General features: G+C 40.9%; 1 protein-coding gene across 1 annotated transcript; it reads right to left on the bottom strand.

The window, feature by feature from the left end:
• Nucleotides 1–228: 228 nt before the first annotated feature.
• Nucleotides 229–2,168, bottom strand: LOC120879318 (nucleosome assembly protein 1-like 1). The gene has a single exon (XM_040262289.1). It carries the CDS (start codon nucleotides 2,075–2,077, stop codon nucleotides 1,091–1,093), a length of 987 nt encoding a protein of 328 aa, XP_040118223.1. The 5' UTR covers nucleotides 2,078–2,168; the 3' UTR covers nucleotides 229–1,090.
• Between the last annotated feature and the right edge of the window lie 18,650 nt (nucleotides 2,169–20,818).

Below are 20,818 nucleotides of genomic sequence, written 5' to 3'. Positions count from 1 at the left end.
CTAGTTATGACCAAAGGAAATGAAATTTAACCTTTCACTTTTTCTATGCAAACCATGAAATCATCTAAGAATTTTCTGTCTTTTTTTTTTTTAACACTTTCTTATTAGTAGGTGCAGTAGCCCCTCTTCCAAATCTGGCGCCCTTCTCTTCAGATATGGTAAACTGGGCACATAATTTAGGCCAGGCCTCTCCTTCTACCTGCACTAGTACGAAATTAAGACATTATCTTTTGAGAACTAAAATTATATGACACTTTTATTTTAGGATGCAAAAACAAAAATGAGCAAACAAACAAACAAAAAACTTGAAATAGGCTTGTCAAATGATGTAAATTCATCCTTTCCATGGAAGCAGAAGGTAGATCCTACCACAAAGAAAAGATGCTTAATTAATGGAGGTTAAATTTTAAAAGTACAATTAAAATGAAAATAATGAGGCATAACTTTCTGAAAATACTAGGTTTTATTCACCTCCCTAAGATAACCAATAACCATACTATTAGTTAATCAGCTTTTCTTATAGTAAATAATGTCACCTGACATACAAAAACCTGTTAATCTAAATTATCAGGTGTAGTCTTACTGGAAATTCTTAACCATATACTTGTCTTGACAAGTTTTGCTTTTTGAACGATGAATTGTCTTAATGCAAGTCATTGTATTTCTGTAACAAAGTAATGAAAGGCACAGCTCTTGCAAGCAAACTGAAACCCATTCAACCAGCTGAAAAAATACTTTGGTTCTTCAGGAAAAAACTTAGCAAGACAAAAAAATCTGGTTCATTTCACAGTTCTGTTCATTTTCATAGCTTTAATCTGACAGTTACATGATAAAAATATTCCAAGAAGAACCAAACTATATAGCAATGGACGAACATGCGTGAGAGATTCTGTGCATTCGATGCAGCTGGCAGAAAAACTAGTTAAAATGCTAAGTAGAACAAATTTGGTCTTTAAAATATCAGTTCCTTTCCTTTAAAAAAAACCTCTGAGTCTACCAGGAAAATACAAAAGCATAAGGCTGTAAGGAAACAATAGCTGTGTCCAGGCTATTACAGTGAGGTCATCCTCAGGGCCTCATACACTCCGCTTCACTGCTGCTTGCCCTCGGCTGGGTTTTGATCCTTCTTTGGGTCATAGTCTGGATCATTTTCCTCATCTCCTTCTTCTTCCCCTTCCTCATCCGCTTCTTCACCTTCTTCATCATAATCATCATCGTCAACTTCAATAGCTTCTCCAGTGAAGTATAACACTGATCTTGGGATTATACGCTCACGTAAAAAGTGACCAATTTCAAAGTCTGCAGCGAGGATAGCTTCAGAATCATCATCCAGATCTCCACTCTCAGGAACTTCAGGAGGGGCAAAAAAATTAAAGAAAGAGTCATTAGAAACTGTTTTGGTCACAGTACGAACTGTCCCACGTCCCTTGTGTTTCTGCTTCTTCTTAATCGTTTTCAAAGTGACATTCTTCCCTTTTTTCCAATCTATCTGGCACCCTGTACAACCCATAATTTCTGGTCCATCAAAAGAAAAGGGATCAGAATCATCTGGTTCTGACCTCATCCTATATGTCTTTGTCAACACTTCATTTGTGAAATATTCATTGGGTTCAAAGTGAAATTCTAAGACAAAACTCATAGGTTGACCAGCATCTGAGAACTTCACTTTAATATCTTTCAAGTGCTTCAGAATAGGCTCATCATGTTCCTGAACCATATCACTGAGCAAGTCAACATTCTTAAAAACGGTCAACCAACACTCAGGAATTCCCTTGGGATCTTCTTTTTCTTCATCCTTTTTCTCATCTTCAATCTTGGCCTTTTCTTTTAGCTCCTCCGAAATTTCATCTTCCTCGTCTGGTTTCCATTCACGTTCTTCTTCTGTAGGTTCATAAATGGCATTAATGATCTCAAATCGCTTATCAAACAGAGGCTGATAAAGAACAGCATACTTTCTTTCAAGATCATGAACTTCCTCATAGAATTTGGCTTCTATCTGTGCACATTTTACTTGAAGGTTTTTGAGAGCATTCACTCGTCTTTTAACTACCCTAGGCAAGTTGTCGATGTCTGCCATGTTGTACAAATGCCAAGTATCGGTGGCGAGAGCGGGGAGCCGAGCGGCCGGAGCTGCGCAGGCAGTGACTCAGGGCGGCGGCGGGAGGAGCAGGAGCTGAAGACCCTTTCTTACTAGTGTGGGAAAAGCCATCCAGTCTGCCCATAGGAATGCCCTGAGCTCTGTGTTCTTTCTCTGTCTTCCTAGCACAGCATTTCTGCTGCCTGGATCTGAACCTAAGGGTTTTTTTGCTTTTATCTGATTTTATCTAGAATAACTTCTTGGTAAAGCTGAGGAGCAACCCCACATCCAAGGAGCAGTGGCTGCACAGGCACAGGAGGGCCGAGAGGAGCTACTCCACGTTCAAGGTCAGGAGGGGCGGCAATGAGGAGATACCCCTCGTCCAAGGTAAGGAGCAGCGGCTGAGCTTTGCTGGAGCAGCCGTGAAGAGATACCCCACGTCCAAGGTAAGAGAAACCCAAGTAAGATGGTAGATGTTGTGAGAGGGCATCAGAGGGCAGACACACTGAAACCATACTCACGGAAAACTAGTCAATCTAATCACACTAGGACCACAGCCTTGTCTAACTCGATGAAACTAAGCCATGCCATGTGGGGCCACCCAAGATGGTGGAGAGGTCATGGTGGAGAGGTCTGACAGAATGTGGTCCACTGGAGAAGATATGGCAAACCACTTCATTATTCTTGCCTTGAGAACCCCATGAACATTATGAAAAGGCAAAATGATAGGATACTGAAAGAGGAACTCCCCAGGTCAGTAGGTGCCCAATATGCTACTGGAGATCAGTGGAGAAATAACTCCAGAAAGAATAACGCGATGGAGCCAAAGCAAAAACAATACCCAGTTGTGGCTGTGACTGGTGATAGAACCAAAGTCCGATGCTGTGAAGAGCAATATTGCCAGGTCCATGAATCAAGGCAAATTGGAAGTGGTCAAACAGGAGATGGTAAGAGTGAACGGCGACATTCTAGGAATCAGCGAACTAAAATGGACTGGAATAGGTGAAGTTAACTCAGATGACCATTATATTTACTATTGCAGGCAGGAATCCTTTAGAAGAAATGGAGTAGCCATCATGGTCAACAAAAGAGTCCAAAATGCAGTACTTGGATGCAATCTCAAAAATGACAGAATGATCTCTGAGGCATAACTCCAAGGCAAACCACTCAATATCATGGTAATCCAAGTCTATGCCCCAACCAGTAACACTGAAGAAGATGAAGTTGAACAGTTTTATGAAGACCTACAAGACCTTTTAGAACTAACACCCAAAAAGATGTCCTTTTCATTATATGGGACTGGAATGCAAAAGTAGGAAGTCAAGAAACACCTGGAGTAATAGGCAAATTTGGCCTTGGAATACGGAATGAAGCAGGGCAAAGGCTAATAGAGTTTTGCCAAGAAAATGCACTGGTCATAGCAAACACTCTCTTCCAACAACACAAGAAAAGACTCTACACATGGACATCACCAGATGGTCAACACCGAAATCAGATTGATAATATTCTTTGCAGACAAAAATGGAGAAGCTCTATACGGTCAGAAAAAACAAGACCGGGAGCTGACTGTGACTCAGATCATGAACTCCTTATTGCCAAATTCAGACTTAAATTGAAGAAAGTAGGGAAAACCACTAGATCATTCAGGTATGACCTAAATCAAATCCCTCATGATTATACAGTGGAAGTGAGAAATATATTTAAGGGACTAGATCTGATAGATAGAGTGCCTGATGAACTATGGATGGAGGTTTGTGACATTGTACAGGAGACAGGGATCGAGACCATTCCCATGGAAAATAAATGCAAAAAAGCAAAATGGCTGTCTGGGGAGGCCTTGCAAATAGCTGTGAAAAGAAGAGAAGTGAAAAGCCAAGGAGAAAAGGAAAGATATAAGCATCTGAATGCAGAGTTCCAAAGAATAGCAAGAAGACATAAGAAAGCCTTCTTCAGCAATCAATGCAAAAAGAAAACAGAGGAAAACAACAGAATGGGAAAGACTAGAGATCTCTTCAAGAAAATTAGAGATACCAAGGGAATATTTCATGCAAAGATGGGCTCGATAAAGGACAGAAATGGTTTGGACCTAACAGAAGCGGAAGATATTAAGAAGAGGTGGCAAGAATACACAGAAGAACTGTACAAAAAAGAGCTTCATGGCCAAGATAATCACAATGGTGTGATCACTCACCTAGAGCCAGACATCCTGGAATGTGAAGCCAAGTGGGCCTTAGAAAGCATCACTACGAACAAAGCTAGTGGAGGTGATGCAATTCCAGTTGAGCTTTTTCAAATCCTGAAAGATGATGCTGTGAAAGTGCTGCACTCAGTATGCCAGCAAATTTGGAAAACTCAGCAGTGGCCACAAGACTGGAAAAGGTCAGTTTGCATTCCAATCCCAAAGAAAGGCAATGCCAAAGAATGCTCAAACTACCACACAATTGCACTCACCTCACGTGCTAGTAAAGTAATGCTCAAAATTCTCCGAGCCAGACTTCAGCAGTATGTGAACCGTGAACTTCCAGATGTTCAAGCTGGTTTTAGAAAAAGCAGAGGAACCAGAGATCAAATTGCCAACATCCGCTGGATCATGGAAAAAGCAAGAGAGTTCCAGAAACACATCTATTTCTGCTTTATTGACTATGCCAAAGCCTTTGACTGTGTGGAACACAATAAACTGAGGAAAATTCTGAAAGAGATGGGAATACCAGACCACCTGACCTGCCTCTTGAGAAACCTATATGCAGGTCAGGAAGCAACAGTTAGAACTGGACATGGAACAACAGACTGGTTCCAAATAGGAAAAGGAGTACGTCAAGGCTGAATATTGTCACCCTGCTTATTTAACTTCTATGCAGAGTACATCATGAGAAACACTGGGCTCGAAGAAGCACAAGCTGGAATCAAGATTGCTGGGAGAAGTATCAATAACCTCAGATATGCAGATGACAACACCCTTATGGCAGAAAGTGAAGAGGAGCTAAAAAGCCTCTTGATGAAAGTGAAAGAGGAGAGTGAAAAAGTTGGCGTAAAGCTCAACATTCAGAAAACGAAGATCATGGCATCTGGTCCCATCACTTTGTGGGAAATAGATGGGGAAACAATGTCAGAGTTTATTTTGGGGAGCTCCAAAATCACTGCAGATGGTGACTGCAGCCATGAAATTAAAAGACGCTTACTCCTTGGAAGAAAAGTTATGACCAACCTAGATAGCATATTCAAAAGCAGAGACATTACTTTGCCAACAAAGGTCCATCTGGTTTTTCCAGTAGTCATGTATGGATGTGAGAGTTGGACTGTGAAGAAAGCTGAGTGCTGAAGAATTGATGTTTTGAATTGTGGTGTTGGAGAAGACTCTTGAGAGTCCCTTGGACTGCAAGGAGATCCAGTCCATTCTAAAGGAGATCAGCCCTGGGTTTTCTTTGGAAAGAATGATGCTAAAACTGAAACTCCAGTACTTTGGCCACCTCATGTGAAGAGTTGACTCATTGGAAAAGACTTTGATGCTGGGAGGGATTGGGGTCAGGAGGAGAAGGTGACAACAGAGGATGAGATGGCTGGATGGCATCACGGACTCGATGGACATGAGTTTGAGTGAACTCTGGGAGCTGGTGATGGACAGGGAGGCCTGGCATGCTGCAATTCATGGGATCGCAAAGAGTCGGACACAACTGAGTGACTAAACTGAACTGAAAGCTGTATTGGACCCGAAGCCTCCTGAATTTCACCTACTAGCTTTTTTCTTCCAGAGACGGCTAACATAATTTATGGTTCCCGATGCAAAGTGGGTTCCTTGTCCACAAAACCAGAAAAAAAAGGTGTTTCTTCTGTGGTCTCTCTTGCATTCTGTTAAAGTGGGGTTTTTTTGGTTTTTTTTTGCATGTGCAACCCTGCAGTTTGAGGTGAAAAGAGAGCCGCATAGGTGTCTAGAGCCTCGTCCCACAATATGGGTTGCATATGCTGACCCCTAAACCTCTCTCCACCACATCCATGCGCCCACCAGAGGTAGAAGACAGAAGCAATAACTGGCCCTCTTAGGGAGTGGGAGGCCCCAAACTTGTCCAACAGAGGTGGCAGGAGATAGGAGCACAAGTAAATCAAGGCTCTAAGCCCCCTGTGCAGGCTCCATGGTCCCACTGGACTTCACTTACAAAACACAAATTATAACAGAAAATTAAGGGTTTCAAGATGGCGACCACATGCAGAGAAAAGGGAACCCGCTTACACTGTTGGTGGGAATGCAAAGTAGTACAGCCACTATGGAGAACAGTGTGGAGATTCCTTAAAAAACTGGAAATAGAGCTGCCATACAACCCAGAAATCCCACTGCTGGGCATACACACCGAGGAAACCAGAACTGAAAGAGACATGTGTACCCCAGTGTTCATCACAGCACTCTTTACAACAGCCAGGACATGGAAGCAACCTGGATGTCCATCAGCAGACAAATGGATAAGAAAGCTGTGGTACATACACACAATGGAATATTACTCAGCTATTAAAAAGAATGCATTTGAATCAGTTCTAATGAGGTGGATAAAACTGGAGCCTATTATACAGAGTGAAGTAAGTTAGAAAGAAAAACACCATTACAGTATATTAATGCATGTATATGCAATTTAGAAAGATGGTAACAATGACCCTACATGTGAGACAGCAAAAGAGACAAAGATGTAAAGAACAGTCTTTTGGACTGTGGGAGAAGGTGAGGGTGGGATGATTTGAGAGGATAGCATTGAGACATGTATATTATCATATGTGAAATAGATCACCAGTCCAGGTTCAATGCATGAGACAGGGTGGTCAGGGCTGGTGCACTGGGATGACACTGAGGGATGGGATGGGGAGGGAGGTGGAAGGGGGGTTCAGGATGGGCAACACATGAGTGCATGTACCCTCTGTTCATCTAAATCCATATGTTTAGAGAAGCTTGTAATTTTTAGCTTCACATCTATATTTCCCATATTAGAAGGAAACGGGCTGGCTTTGCAAGTTGGTGCCCATGGCTGATTCATGTCAATGTATGGCAAAAACCACTACAATATTGTAAAATAATTTGCCTCCAATCAAAATAAATTAATTAATTTTAAAAAATAAAATAAAATGAAAATGCCTAACCAAAACCCTCTGGGGAGCTTGAAGTTGTTTAGAGCATGAGGCACCCATCTCCTTGCTTGGCCCTGCTCCAAACTCCAATGTTTTGATTTGTTTGGCCTCATGTGCCTCAAACACACACACACACGGGCTACCATCACGACCTCATCTAATCCTAACTATGCTTCCAAAGCCTCTCCTCCTAACACTATCACTTTGTAGAGTTGAGTTTCAATATAAGAATTTTAGCAGGACAGAAACATTCAGTCTGTAGCAACTTGGAATCTAAGATAGTCAAATAGTTTCAAGGAATCTAAAATAGTCAAACTCATAGAAACAAAGAATAAAATGCAGGTTTCAAGGGTCTTAGGGGGAGGAGGAAATTGGGAGATGCTGCTCAAGGGTAAAAAATTTCAGTTATTTTATACAGTTTTTGTTGTAATAAATATTAAAGTCCAGAAAGAAAAAAAAAAAAGATGATGACCACAGAGCAGTAAACTCCAAGCCAGAGCCCACGTGTGAACACAGGACCTTGCGTAGCTGCACTGGGCACCAACTCACGAAGCCAGCCCTGTTTCCTTCTAATATGGGAAATATAGATGTGAAGCTAAAAATTACAAGCTTCTCTAAACATATGGATTTAGATAAACAGAGGGTACATGCACTCATGTGTGTAGAACTGACTCTTTCCTGTATTGTTCTCTTAAACTAGTTGCTCACATGTAGGATTACTGAGACAAAGGTAGAAACATTAACTGACAGATTACTTTGATGAAGGGTGTGGTGACTTCCAGCAAATCCCATCAATAGGTTGCTTTGGCATGGGGGATGGGGTGGGGATTACTTCTCAATTTTTAAAAACCAACATTTTTAAAATTAAAGCATGCTGTTTAGTGGTGTCATGCAGCAGACACTATTTTAAAATGTCACCCTTCATGTTGATCTGAATGAGCGAGGCTGCATCCAGCAGAAAAGGAAAGGAGAGGGGAAAAAGAAGAGAAAAAAAAAAGGAAAAGAAAAATTAAACCTCATCAGGAAAGTATCTTACCTCGAGTCATCATTGCGAAATGTTGTAGTTGGATCTATCACTTGTTATTGTAATTGGGCAAATGCATCTGGTCTCATACCTTCGTTATCAGTATTCATCCTAAGTCCTGTCTCACTTGCTGCTTTTACTGTGATTATTTTTATGTATTTTTATCCCATCTTTTCACCCTCAAAAAAATTATAAGCCCCCTGGATTTTCTGCTGTTCTGCATGATCCCACAGTGCTTGGCACAGTGAGAGGTACATAGCTGTCACCAGACTTTCTGAAAGGGTCAGGAAAATTCAAACAGCTTAGATAAGTTGAAGTCCCCCACCCTATCCTCTCATCCTCATGTGTAGCTATTTCTTAATTTATGAGTTTTAGGCAGAATTATATCATAGTCATGAATGAAAAGATAAAGATTCAAATTCACAAATATATATATACACAGAAACATACAAGAGTGACATTTTATGAAACTGAAATACTTGCAGTATTCAGAGCACACAATAGTGGCATTTTTACCAAAATTGCTTCCTAATTAATATCTAAATTTAGGAAATTTAATATGTCATGAAGAAGAGCTTTTAACTGGCAGATAAAACTATGAATATATTCCGACTCTTGCGACCTGTAGCCTGTGGACTGTAGCCTGCCAGGCTCCTCTGTCCATGGGATTTTCCAGGCAAGAACACTGGAGTGGGTTGCCATTTCCTTCTCCAGTGGATCTTCCCAACCCAGGGATCGAACCCAGGCCTCCCGCATTGTAAGCAGATGCTTTTACCATCTGAGCCACCAGGGAAGTCTATGAATATATTAAAAGTTTATAAATATAGTATACATTAAAAAGTTATATATATTATGTTGAAGCTAACAGAAAATTAAGTTAAACATATATATGTAAAAATATTTTAAATTAAATGCTTCCCTTTATGTTTTTCTTAAACCAGAGTTGAAACCAGCAATAATAAATGTAGACAACCGAATACAAGACACTATACAAATGGAGAAAAAATGTTTTTGAGGAGATTCACCAAACAGTGCAGTTACTACATACAAGTGTCCTGGCCATTTTGAAACTCTGAATATAAACATTGATGTAAATACAATATAGACAGATATAAAGATATATTATGGATAATTGAAAGGATTATCATCACTGTGTTCTCTGAAAACAGGAGGTAATGTAAAAATACTAACACAAGGTTTGTTGAACACTTTTTGTGTGAAAGGTTTACTAGATTATTTAATTCTTCCAACAATCCTAAGGAAATAGAGACTGTTACCTGCTGTTTTGCAGAGGAGGAAACTAAGACTCAAGAAAGTGAACTAAGGGACTTCCCTGAAAGTCCGTTGGTTGAGACTTTGCCTTCCAATGCAGGGGGTGTGGATTCAATCCCTGGTTGGGGAACTAATATCCCACATGTCTTGTGGCCAAAAAGCAAAAAAAAAAAAAAAAAGCTCATAAAATAGAAGCAATATTATAACAAAAATTCAATGAAGACTTTAAGAAAATAGTCCACATTAAAAAAGAAACAAAAACTTTAAGTGAACTAAGCTAGTAAGCAGTGGAACCAGAATATGAACCCAAGCAACCAAGTCTTGCTTTAGCATCTACATTTGTCTACCTTGCATGGATTCACTATCCTTAAAGCTTGGACCATGCCTCCAACTGCTTCTTAACTTGGAAGCTGGCTTGTGGGGCTTGCTAGATTTAGCACATTAAAAATAGAGCATATTCAGTTGAAATTGAACTTCAGATAAGCAATGAAATTTTTTTTGTATAAGTATGTTCCAATATTGTACAGGACATACTTATATCGAAAATGACTCGTTGTTTACTTGAAATTCAAATGTAACGTGGTGTCCTATATTTTATCTGGCAATCCTACCAGCTTGCCATCTCCCAGGACCTCTGAGTAACCATCACAGTTTCTGAAATGACAGCAATGTGGCTTTTTGAGAAAGATAGAAGAGAAATTATAGGTTAAAGTTGGCATCAGGGATAAGGACAGACCCTGTTTCCATAGACAAAATCCCCACTTAATAGCAGCCAGAATGAACATCCCTCTTAAGCCTGCAGATTGGGTCAAATAGCCTCATTGAACCTCTCCTCTCCTAGACCCTGTAAAGCTTAATCAATGTTTACAGAATGAGGGCCTTCTGACCTTCAGACTTCTTACCTTGTAAATAATGATAATTTTTCACTGTGTTGTTTTGAAGGTCAAGTGAGGTTGTGTATGTAAACATTTACTGTAAAGGATGTTTTGAGACTCATGTTTTCGGACATATGAAATTAAGAGGTTATGTCATTTTTTTTCCAAGAACCAAGAATAAATACTGTTAATCCAAACCACTTTCAGTGAACATGTAAACCAGGAAGCCTAGTATTTAAACAGATTAAGATAAAAACTAACATACTTGAAAGTGTATTTTTTAAAAAGACAGATTTAAATTCTGAAATCAGCTGTACAAATGACTTGGGATCTGCTCAAGCAGTTATGTAAAGCAAAAATAGCCCTTTTAATTATTTATTTCCATTATAACAGAGTCAACTATTTTTAAATAATATGCTATCAAAAGCAAGTAATATTAATAAACATCATCGTTTGTTTCTTTTTACCTGAAGAGTTACCAAAACACAATTACATACAACAAAGATTTCATTAAAGATGCTAGCCAAGAGTAACACGGGAAGTTCAGTTCAGTCGCTCAGTCATGTCTCCCTCTGCGACCCCATGGATGTAGCATGCCAGGCTTCCCTATCAATCACCAGCTCCCAAAGCTTGCTCACACTCATGTCCATTGAGTCGATGACTGGCATCAACATGGGAAGAGGAAAAGTAAATATGCTACACATATACAAGGTGATAATGAAACAAGGAATTTTGAGTGAATATTTTAATTTACCAACTTTTTCAGATTTTTGCTCAAGTTCTTATTTTTCAGAAAAGTCTTAGTTTTTAAGAAATCTCCTCCATCTTATAAATGGGGATTTCAACTCTGTTCTGCCCAGAAGGAAACCTATTTATTTAAAAAAAAAAAAAACTTTGAAGAAAAGTTAGTTGAACAGAAATCTCAAATATTCAAGTTGGGTTGATCAGCAGAAACAATTTGTTCCTCCAAATTCCTTTGTAGACCACCATACCTCAGTCTGACCAGGGTTAGTCTACTTGAAATCTAACTCCTTGTACTAGAGATTTCTGAAAAAGTTCTTAAGGAACTCTAGGGAGTTTGAGGAGAAATGATGGGAAATGGTTGAAGCCTGTGGACCAGAATGTAATCCTGTGGCTTCAAGAAGTACGCAACTGAGGAGATAGGGTTGTAAGAAAAAGAACAGAGACCTTGCAAGGCAGGAAAATCTGAATTCTTGCCCTACCTCCACTGCTAACTTGCTGTGTGATGCTGGGCATATCACTCAATCCTTCTGAGCCTCCATTTTCCTATCTTCAAATTGGAGATGGTAACACCTCACAGGGGTGTTCTGAGGAGGAAATGAAATCAAAAACACACCTTTTAAAGTTGACAAATGGTTGTTATAAACACCATTCTTGCAATACTCATAAGTGAGTAGAACCTAAAGCCTAGATGCTCAGGAAAGAGGGGGTTCAGTGAAGGGAAATATAAGAAGCAGAATTCAAAACTTTCTACAGTTGAGTACATGTGGGTACAAAGAGAAGAAACCAAGGATGGAAAGGTGATATAGAGGGCAGAAAAAGAATGATAGTTCCCGAAATTTCTGATGTTAACTGGGATGTACCTGCGTGCATGCATGCTCAGTCACTTCAGTCGTGTCCAACTCCTTGTGACCCTGTGGACTGTAGCCCACCAGCCTCCTCTGTCCATGAGATTCTCCAGACAAGAATACTGGAGAGGGTTGCCATGCCCTCCTCTGAGGTCTCTTCCAGACTCAGGGATCCAACCCGAGTCTCTTTCCTCTCCTGTACTGGCAGGCAGGTTCTTTACCACTAGCGCCACCTGGAGGCCTGTTAACTAGGACATAGACCTAGATATTATTGTAAAGACTTCCAAATGTCTGTGCACTCAACACTCAAGTCAACATACGTGTAGCTGGTCTCACAAGATCTCTTCACACGATTATACCCCCATTTGTGCTGTGCCTGAGAGTTGAGTGGAAACAACCCAAGATAGGAGCAATGACTCAGGAGAGAAGAAAGGCCATGGGTTTGAAGGAGAAATATATGATTGGATGTGATAGAGGAAACTTTCCCTAGTGTCAACCAAACCAGATAGATGCATTCTGCCTGCATGAGTTCACATTTTGCAATGGTTCCAAATTGGAAACAGTTGGCAGACAGGAAATCAAGTCAAATCAAATCAAATCAAATTATGTGTTGTCTTGCTTTTTCCTCTGCTGCCCTGCAGGTAAGAATGAAGAATGAATGAGACACCAGGTACTGATGCCCCAAATTCAGTGGATGTGTTAAAGTTCGTGATTTTCTTGAAGTCCCCTCCTCCATTTGGCTTAGGGTGAAAGGGATTATTCTCTGCCCCCTACCCCAGGACACGGGTTATCCCCATCATGCGAAAATCTTCTCCAGGGATGTGCTTCTACTAATCTTGTCAATCTCCTCATTAATCCATAGCCTTTTAAATATATATATATGTATATATAAAACCTCTTATATGAGCTAATAATAGCAAATTTGGATCACTCACTTTGCAAGTCCAGCAAAAACGGTCTGATAGCCTTACTTTAGAATATAGGCATTCACATCTATTGTTTCATTCTTGATTTTATGAGCCTCTAGGAAAACTGAGACATCAAGAAAATTCTCAGTTAACATCCTACTTCATTAGTATATTGGTGGAAAAATCTAAAGGAATATGCACAGAGCCGTGTATAGTGATTTTCAAGGAAGTGGAGGGAATCAAAAGAGACTTTAACTTTCTGCATGACACAGTTCTGCTAAGTTCAGATTTGGAAGTGCCATGTCTCACTTTTGCAATATGAAAAAAGTCATTAATATAAATGTCCCCAAGTTCTTAGGTCAAGATATTCACAGGGAAAGTTGAATTAAATATAAAGTCCAAGGAGGTGACGGACTCTGGTTTCAAGGCATGATGAAGCTCTAGATTCAAAAGATGACATCAGCTCCCTGCCCTCTCTCCCTCCAAAGTTTGGCTTTGCCTTCCTCTGAGTTGGCTTCATGCCCAGGCAGACTATCTCCATGTGGAAACAAATGGGCCTCCCAGAAGTTTTGAGTTCAGCTGTGAGCGCCAGGAACACCAGGTTTCTTGGTGTTCACCAAGTTGGGAATAGGGAGAGTCTCTCTTTCATAGAACTCAAGTTCATCTCCCCCACCCCAGGGCTTCTCAGTAGTCCTGCTGGGACCTCTGGACCTATCATTATGTCCAGGGAGTAGAGCACTTTGATTCGCCAGCCTGAGTGAAGTGGCTACCAAGTGATGAGATATTATAGACTTTATGGTCTTCTTAAAGTCAAGAACACCGTAACTGAGATGAAATTGAATTGACTTGTTCATCCCATAAGGTTACCACCCTTGCTGAACCAGAGATTCAAATTAGTAGTAACCACTTTACTTATATTATTTAATTTGATTTCAGGAAACCCTTTGACATAGGGCAGTGGTTCTCAAAGTATGGTCTCCACAATGGTAGCATCCCCTGAGAACTTGCTAGAAACACATGTCCTGGGGTTCCCCCCAAGACTTACTGGGCCAGCAATCTGTGTTTTAGCAAGTTCTCCAGCTGCTTCTGATGCATACTAAAGCTTGGGGACCACTGATGTAGGAGACATTACCACTAAAGAATTTATTATATGATATCAGATATGGGATCTTTGAGGTCCCTTATAGCTAAAATTTCTATAATAGATTCTTCACAGTTATCAAAGGTTTGGTATTCAGAGAAGCTTAACCCAGGGACACCTTGGATACAGTGAGATTCCATGTCAGATGCTAGTCCTCTGACTGAAGCTAAAGCCAGAAGCAAATGGCCCACCCAGACCTTTCCCCAATGCCACTCCATCCTATGAAAAACAATGAAAGGCATAGCCAAGTCAAGGACACCATCAAAAAGCAATCAGCAATACAGGCAGAAGAGACAAGAGATGCTTTCATCTCCAAAACATCATGTTCCTTCTCTCTGCTTCACCCAACAGTTTCTGACGGAAGTGAAATCCTTCTCTCAGCTTCCAAGAAAGATTTATGACTGAAAAAGAACAGATTTTACCTGGCAGTGGGTGCATGCAAGGTTTGTTCTCTTTCATGGCAGGCCCAATTGCTCTTTATTTTGCAGATGCTAATATTAGACTCAGTTAATCATTGCACATTCCTTTTATTAGGTGAGGAGCTACATTCTTGAAACCACTCTCAGGAAAACAATCCTTCCTTTCCAGACCACCCTGAGTTGTAGACTTGGGTTTTCGGCAGCAGGAGCACCACTGGGCCATGTGGCAGACGTCTGGGCAACCCAGAGACATCTGTTCCTCAGCCTCAACTCTTTGCAAGTGGTTCGGGAACTTCCTCTTTTTCTTGTTCATTTGGCCCGAGGTTGCTCCTTCTACAAACATCCAGAAGGTATTAGTACCACCAGAATATCAGACTTTATTGCCTCTTTCCTTATGGGCAAACTGGCCTGTGATGAGGGCAAGCCTGTTGGCATAGGATGTATTCAATCTACTTTATTTGAAGGCCCTAATTCAGACAGCTACAACCATCTGAGTTTTGTGCAAAAGCTAAAATAGTTTGGTTAGCTCTCAGTGAATATGTCTTGATAAGTTGATTATTGGCAAATTAAGAGTCAATTTGCCCTAGAAACATTGTGGTTAGATTCTGAGCCAACCCCCAGAATGCTTCCTTAACTCATTTTGTGCCTGGAGTGTAGCGGTCCGTTAAGAGCACCATGAAATCTCATCACCACGTTCAACGCCACTTTTGAAATAAAAGCATGGCAAGTTCCAACTCAGGACATCAGGAAGCAGTTGCTGGGACTCTCCAGTTCCACCATGGTAGTCTGTGGGACTCGCAGCAGTAAGATGGGGATCCCAAGAAGCAGAAATGGGATCCCACAGGGAGACTTGGGGAGATGGCAGCAACAGAAGCTTTGGGCTTCAAGCAGCAGCAGACATCCATTATTTCACATGACGGTCCCCATCCTTGCTGAATGAAACAGTGGAGAAAATGGGGATTCAGGAAACAGGAGGGGGGAAAGGTGGCCTCTCACAGAAGCGGTGGTGCTCCGCAGGGAGATCAGCCTCTGGCTTGGCCTCCAAAACAGAAAATACTTCAGAGTCCTGAATTAGGAAGTGGTCCATATGATGACCACAGCAGAACAAAAGAGCATGCTACCAATAAGATCCTACTTCACACACACATACACACACAGACACACACACACACACACACACACACAAAGATTTATAACTGGCAGATCAATTCAAAATATAAATGCTTCACTATGCTTGAAAATAATTCATCCCCTTAAATCTTTTAGCACCTACTTCTCTGCCCACCCCAAGTTTCCATGATCAGACCTCACCCAGTGACGATTTACTGAGTACTTGCTCTGTGCCAAGACCAACCTCATGTATCTACTATTAGTTTGCACAACCTGCAGAACATTTGCTGTGCGTTGGATATAGACTCACTTGCCTTGTTTTTTCCTGCATAACACCTTCGGGGCCTTCTCCTCTCCTTTGCTCTTTCTCTTACCTCTCTAAATTCACTCCATCTGATGAGCTCTCCTAGGGAGATTTGTGGATTCTGCTCATTAAGAATCCCACTCCTGGTCATACCCCAGATGGAGAAGATCCTCTCTGCTCCCCAAACAAGGAAGCAGACCTCAGTCCCCACTGCAGCCTGATGGTGAAGCCAGACAAACAAAGCCTGCCTCTGTTTCTGTCTGCATTCTCTTCTCTAGGCTCTAACCACACTTACTTCTTTATACTCGCTTTCTTTTCCTTCCTTCCATTTTTTCCCTTGTATCCTTTTCTTTCCCTTCTCTCTCATTCTTCCTTCCTTCCTTCCTTTCAGCCTTTATCCTTGGAACCCATGCATTCTGCTAAGCGGTGTTGGGGAGTGGGTGAAACGTTATGAGTACACACATCCAATTACATACAGAAGCGATGTGGAGGTTAGGCTCCAAGTGATGAAAATAAGAATCCAGAATTACATTCCCAAAATAATCCTACTTGAAAGACTCCTTACAGGCATTCATGGAAGTTTCCAGCCTCTTAGAGTTTGTTTACATTTCATAGCTTTTACTTAATTTTCTTCAACTGTCTCTCCAAACATACTCCTTGGGTTCATAAATCATTTCCACTGAAAGTTGGATCATTTCTGATATAATTCCTATAATTTTGCTAGAATCTGGGACAATTCATTTCTTTTTTAAAATTTTTATTTTATATTAGAGTATCATTGATTAGCAGTGTTGTATTAGTTTCAGATGTACAGTAAAGTGATTCAGTAATACATATACATGTATCTATTCTTCTTCAAATTCTTTTCCCATTTAGGTTATTACAGAGTTTTGAGCAGAGTTCCCTGTGTGACCATTCATTTCTAAGCAAAAGTGAAAGTGACAGTTGCTCAGTCACGTCCAGCTCTTTGCAACCCCATGGGCTATACAGTCCATGGAATTCTCCAGGCCAAAATACCGGAGTGGTAGTCTTTCCCTTCTCCAAGGGATCTTCCCAACCCAGGGATCAAACCCAGGTCTCCAGCATTCCAGGCAGTTTCTTTACCAGCTGAGCCACAAGGGAAGCCCATGAATACTGGAGTGGGTATAGCCTATCCCTTCTCCAGGGGATCTTCCTGACCCAGGAATCGAATTGGGGTCTCCTGCATTGGCAACCCACTCCAGTACTCTTGCCTGGAAAATCCCATGGACAAAGGAGCCTGGTGGGCTGCAGTCCATGGGATTGCTAAGAGTCAAACACGACTGAGCAAATTCACTTTCATTTTTCACTTTCATGCATTGGAGAAGGAAATGGCAACCCACTCCACTGTTCTTACCTGGAGAATCCCAGGGACGGGGTAGCCTGGTGGGCTGCCATCTATGGGATCGCACAGAGTCGGACACAACTGAAGCGACTTAACAGCAACAGCAGCAGCATTGCAGGCAAATTCTTTACCAACTGAGCTACCAGAGAAGCCCTATTTCTAAGCAAACCTCTACTTAAAAGGTTGTCTTTGCCATTTCTCAGTCAGCAGCAATCATCCTGCCTCTTGATAATCATGATGGTCTGAATCTCCTTAAAATATTAATAGTGGTCCCTGCAACCCTGCTTGCTACTTTTAATTTCATTGCTTCTATATAAGCATTTATTCATTAAACTATAAACAAATCTGTTCGAATTGCATGGGGCCAAATGTGAGAGAAATGCTGTAACATGCTATATTCCCAGCCTTCTCCAACCTTGTCCTTATAAGTTTAAAAAAAAGAAAAAAGTCTTTCATACTGAAATTTAGATAACAGGTAAGACTTAGAGACAGCATGGACCTAGACAGCATATTACAAGGCAAAGTCTTCACTTTGCTGACAAAGGTCCGTATATTCAAATAGTTTCTCCATTTGTCATGTATGGATGTGAGAGTTGGATCATAATGAAGGCTGAGTGCTGAAGAATTGATGCTTTCGAATTGTGGTGCTGGAGGAGACTCTGGAGAGTCCCTTGGACTGCAAGGACATCAAACCAGTCAATCCTTAAGGAAATAAACCCTGAATATTCATTGCTAAAGAATGCTAAATGATGCTAAAGCTGAAGCTCCAATACTTTGGCCACCTGATGCTAAGAGCTGACTGATTGGAAAACACTCTGATGCTGAGAAAGATTGAAGGCAAAAGAAGAGGGCAGCAGAAGATGAGATGATTAGATAGCATCACCTACTCAATGGGCATGAACTTGAACAAACTCTAAGAGATAGATAGTGGAGGACAGGGAAGCCTGATGTGCCGCAGTCCATGGAATCGTGAAGAGTCAGACACGATTTAGTTAGTGAACAACAACAAAGCTTAGAGGTGACTTTTTCCAGTAGATGGAATTTTCACTGGGGCCAATGTAAGGTGGAATTTCTGGAAGGGAGCATCCAGGTATGTTCTGAAGCTCATGAAATATTAAAATTATAACATTAAGGTAACCACTTTCTGCCCTGGTCTGAGGGCTCTGAGATATCAGATGAATTGCTCACCACCACGGCTCCTTGGTGGCTCAGACAGTACAGAGACTGTCTGCAATGCAGGGGATCCGGGTTCAATCTCTGCGGTGGTAAGATCCCCTGGAGAAGGGAATGGCAACCCACTCCAGTATTCTTGCCTGGAGAATTCCATGGACAGAGGAGCCTGGCAGGCTACAGTTCATGGGGTCCCAAAGAGTCGAACACAACTCAGTGACTAACCCTGCTTCCTGGAATTCCAGGGTTTTCTTTTTATAATTTTTATTGGAGTATAGCTGACTTACAATGTGGTATTAGTTTCAGGTGTACAGCAAAGTGAATCCGTTTTATGTGTGTATGTGTGTGTTTCCATTCCTTTTCAGATTCTTTTCCCATATAGGTTATTACAGAATATTGAGTTGAGTGCTTTATGCCCAATATATTATACAGTAGGTCCTTATTAGCTATCTATTTTGTATATGGTAAGGTGTATATGTTAATCCCAGTCTCCTAATCTATCACTTTCCCCATGTTTCCCCTTTGGTAACTATAAATTTGATTTTGAGATCTGTAAGTCTATGTTTTATAAATAAGTTCACTTGTATCATTTTTATTAAATTCTATGTATAGGTGATATCATGTGATATTTGTCTTTGTCTGACTTACTTCACTTAGAATGATAATCTCTAGGTCCACTCATGTTGCTGAAAATGGCATTATTTTGTTCTTTTTTATGACTGAGTAGTATTCTGTCTTATACATGTACTACATCTTCTTTATCCATTCCTCTGCTGGTAGACATTTAGGTTACTTCCTAAATGTCTTGGCTATTGTAAATACTGCTGCAATGAACACTGGGGTGCATGTGTCTTTCTGAAGTTTGATTTTCTCTGGATATGTGCCCAGGAATAGGACTGCTAGATCATATGGTAGCTCTATTTTTAGTTTTAAACGGAACATCCATACTGTTCTCCATAATGGTTGTACCAACTTACATTCCTACCAACAGTGTAGGGTGGTTCCTTTTCCTCCACACCCTCTCCAACATTTATTGTTTGTAGATTTTATGATGATGACCAGTCTTACCAGTGTGAGGTGATACCTTATTGTAGTCTTGATTTGCATTTCTCTCCCTTGGACTGCAGGGAGATCCAACCAGTCCATTCTAAAGGAGATCAGCCCCCGGTGTTCTTTGGAAGGAATGATGCTAAAGCTGAAATTCCAGTACTTTGGCCACCTCATGCAAAGAGTTGATTCATTGGAAAAGACTCTGATGCTGGGAGGGACTGGGGGCAGGAGGAGAAGGGAACGACAAAGGATGAGATGGCTGGATGGTATCACCAACTCAATGGATGTGAGTCTGAGTGAACTCCAGGAGTTGGTGATGGACAGGGAAGCCTGGCGTGCTGCGATTCATGGGGTTGCGAGGAGTTGGACACGACTGAGCGACTGAACTGAACTGAACTGAACTGAACAATTAGTGATGTTGAAAATCTTTCCATGTGATTTTTAGCCATCTGTATGTCTTCTTTGGAAATATGTCTGTTTAGATCTTCTGCCCAGTTTTTGATTGGGTTATTTGTCTTTTTGATATTGAGCTGCATGAGTTCTTTGTATATTTTGGAGATTAATACCTTGTCAGTTGCTTCACTTGCAAATATTTTCTCTCATTCTGAGGTCAATACCACTGATGAACATAGATGCAAAAATTCTCAGCAAAATACTAGCTAACCCAATCCAACAGTACATTAAAAAGATAATACCCATGATCAAGTAGGACTTATCCCAGGAATGCAAAGATTCTTCAACATGCACAATTTGATACATTGCATCAACAAATTGAAGAATACAAAAAGATTATCTCAATAGGTTCAGAAAAAGCTTTTGACAAAATTCAACACCCATTTATGATTTAAAAAAAAAAAACTCTCCAGAAAGTGGACATAGAAGCAACCTACCTCAACATAAGAAAGACCATGTATGACAAACCTACAGCTAACATGATTCTCAACAGAGAAAAGCAGAAAGAATTTCCTCTAAAATCAGAAATAAAACCAATGTGCCCACTCTCGCCTCCATTATTCTATACAGTTTTGAAAGTCCTAGCCATGGAAATCAGAGAATAAAAAGAAATTAAAGGGATCCAAGTTGGAAATGGCAACCCACTCCAGTACTCTTGCCTGGAAAATCCCAAGGACAGAGGAGCCTGGTAGGCTGCAGTCCATGGGGTCTCTGAGAGTCGGGCATGACTGAGTGACTTTACTTTCACTTTTCACTTTCATGCATCTGAGAAGGAAATGGCAACCCACTCCAGTATTTCTGCCTGGAGAATCCCAGGAACAGAGGAGCCTAGTGGGCTGCTGTCTATGGGGTCGCACAGAGTCGGACATGACTAAAGCAACTTAGCAGCAGTAGCAGCAAGTTGGAAAAGAAGTAAAACTGTCACTGTTTGCAGATAACATGATCCTATACATAGAA

The sequence above is a fragment of the Oryx dammah genome, unplaced genomic scaffold, assembly GCF_014754425.2.
Source record: "Oryx dammah isolate SB20612 unplaced genomic scaffold, SCBI_Odam_1.1 HiC_scaffold_20, whole genome shotgun sequence".
In the NCBI taxonomy this organism is placed as follows: Eukaryota; Metazoa; Chordata; class Mammalia; order Artiodactyla; family Bovidae; genus Oryx; species Oryx dammah.
The sequence above is the reverse complement of the archived record's forward strand: the minus strand, read 5'-3'. Positions and strand labels throughout refer to the sequence as shown.

Excerpts from the sequence above, each read along its gene's own strand:
- LOC120879318 (XM_040262289.1), bottom strand. The coding sequence starts at position 2,077 with ATGGCAGACATCGACAACTTGCCTAGGGTAGTTAAAAGACGAGTGAAT.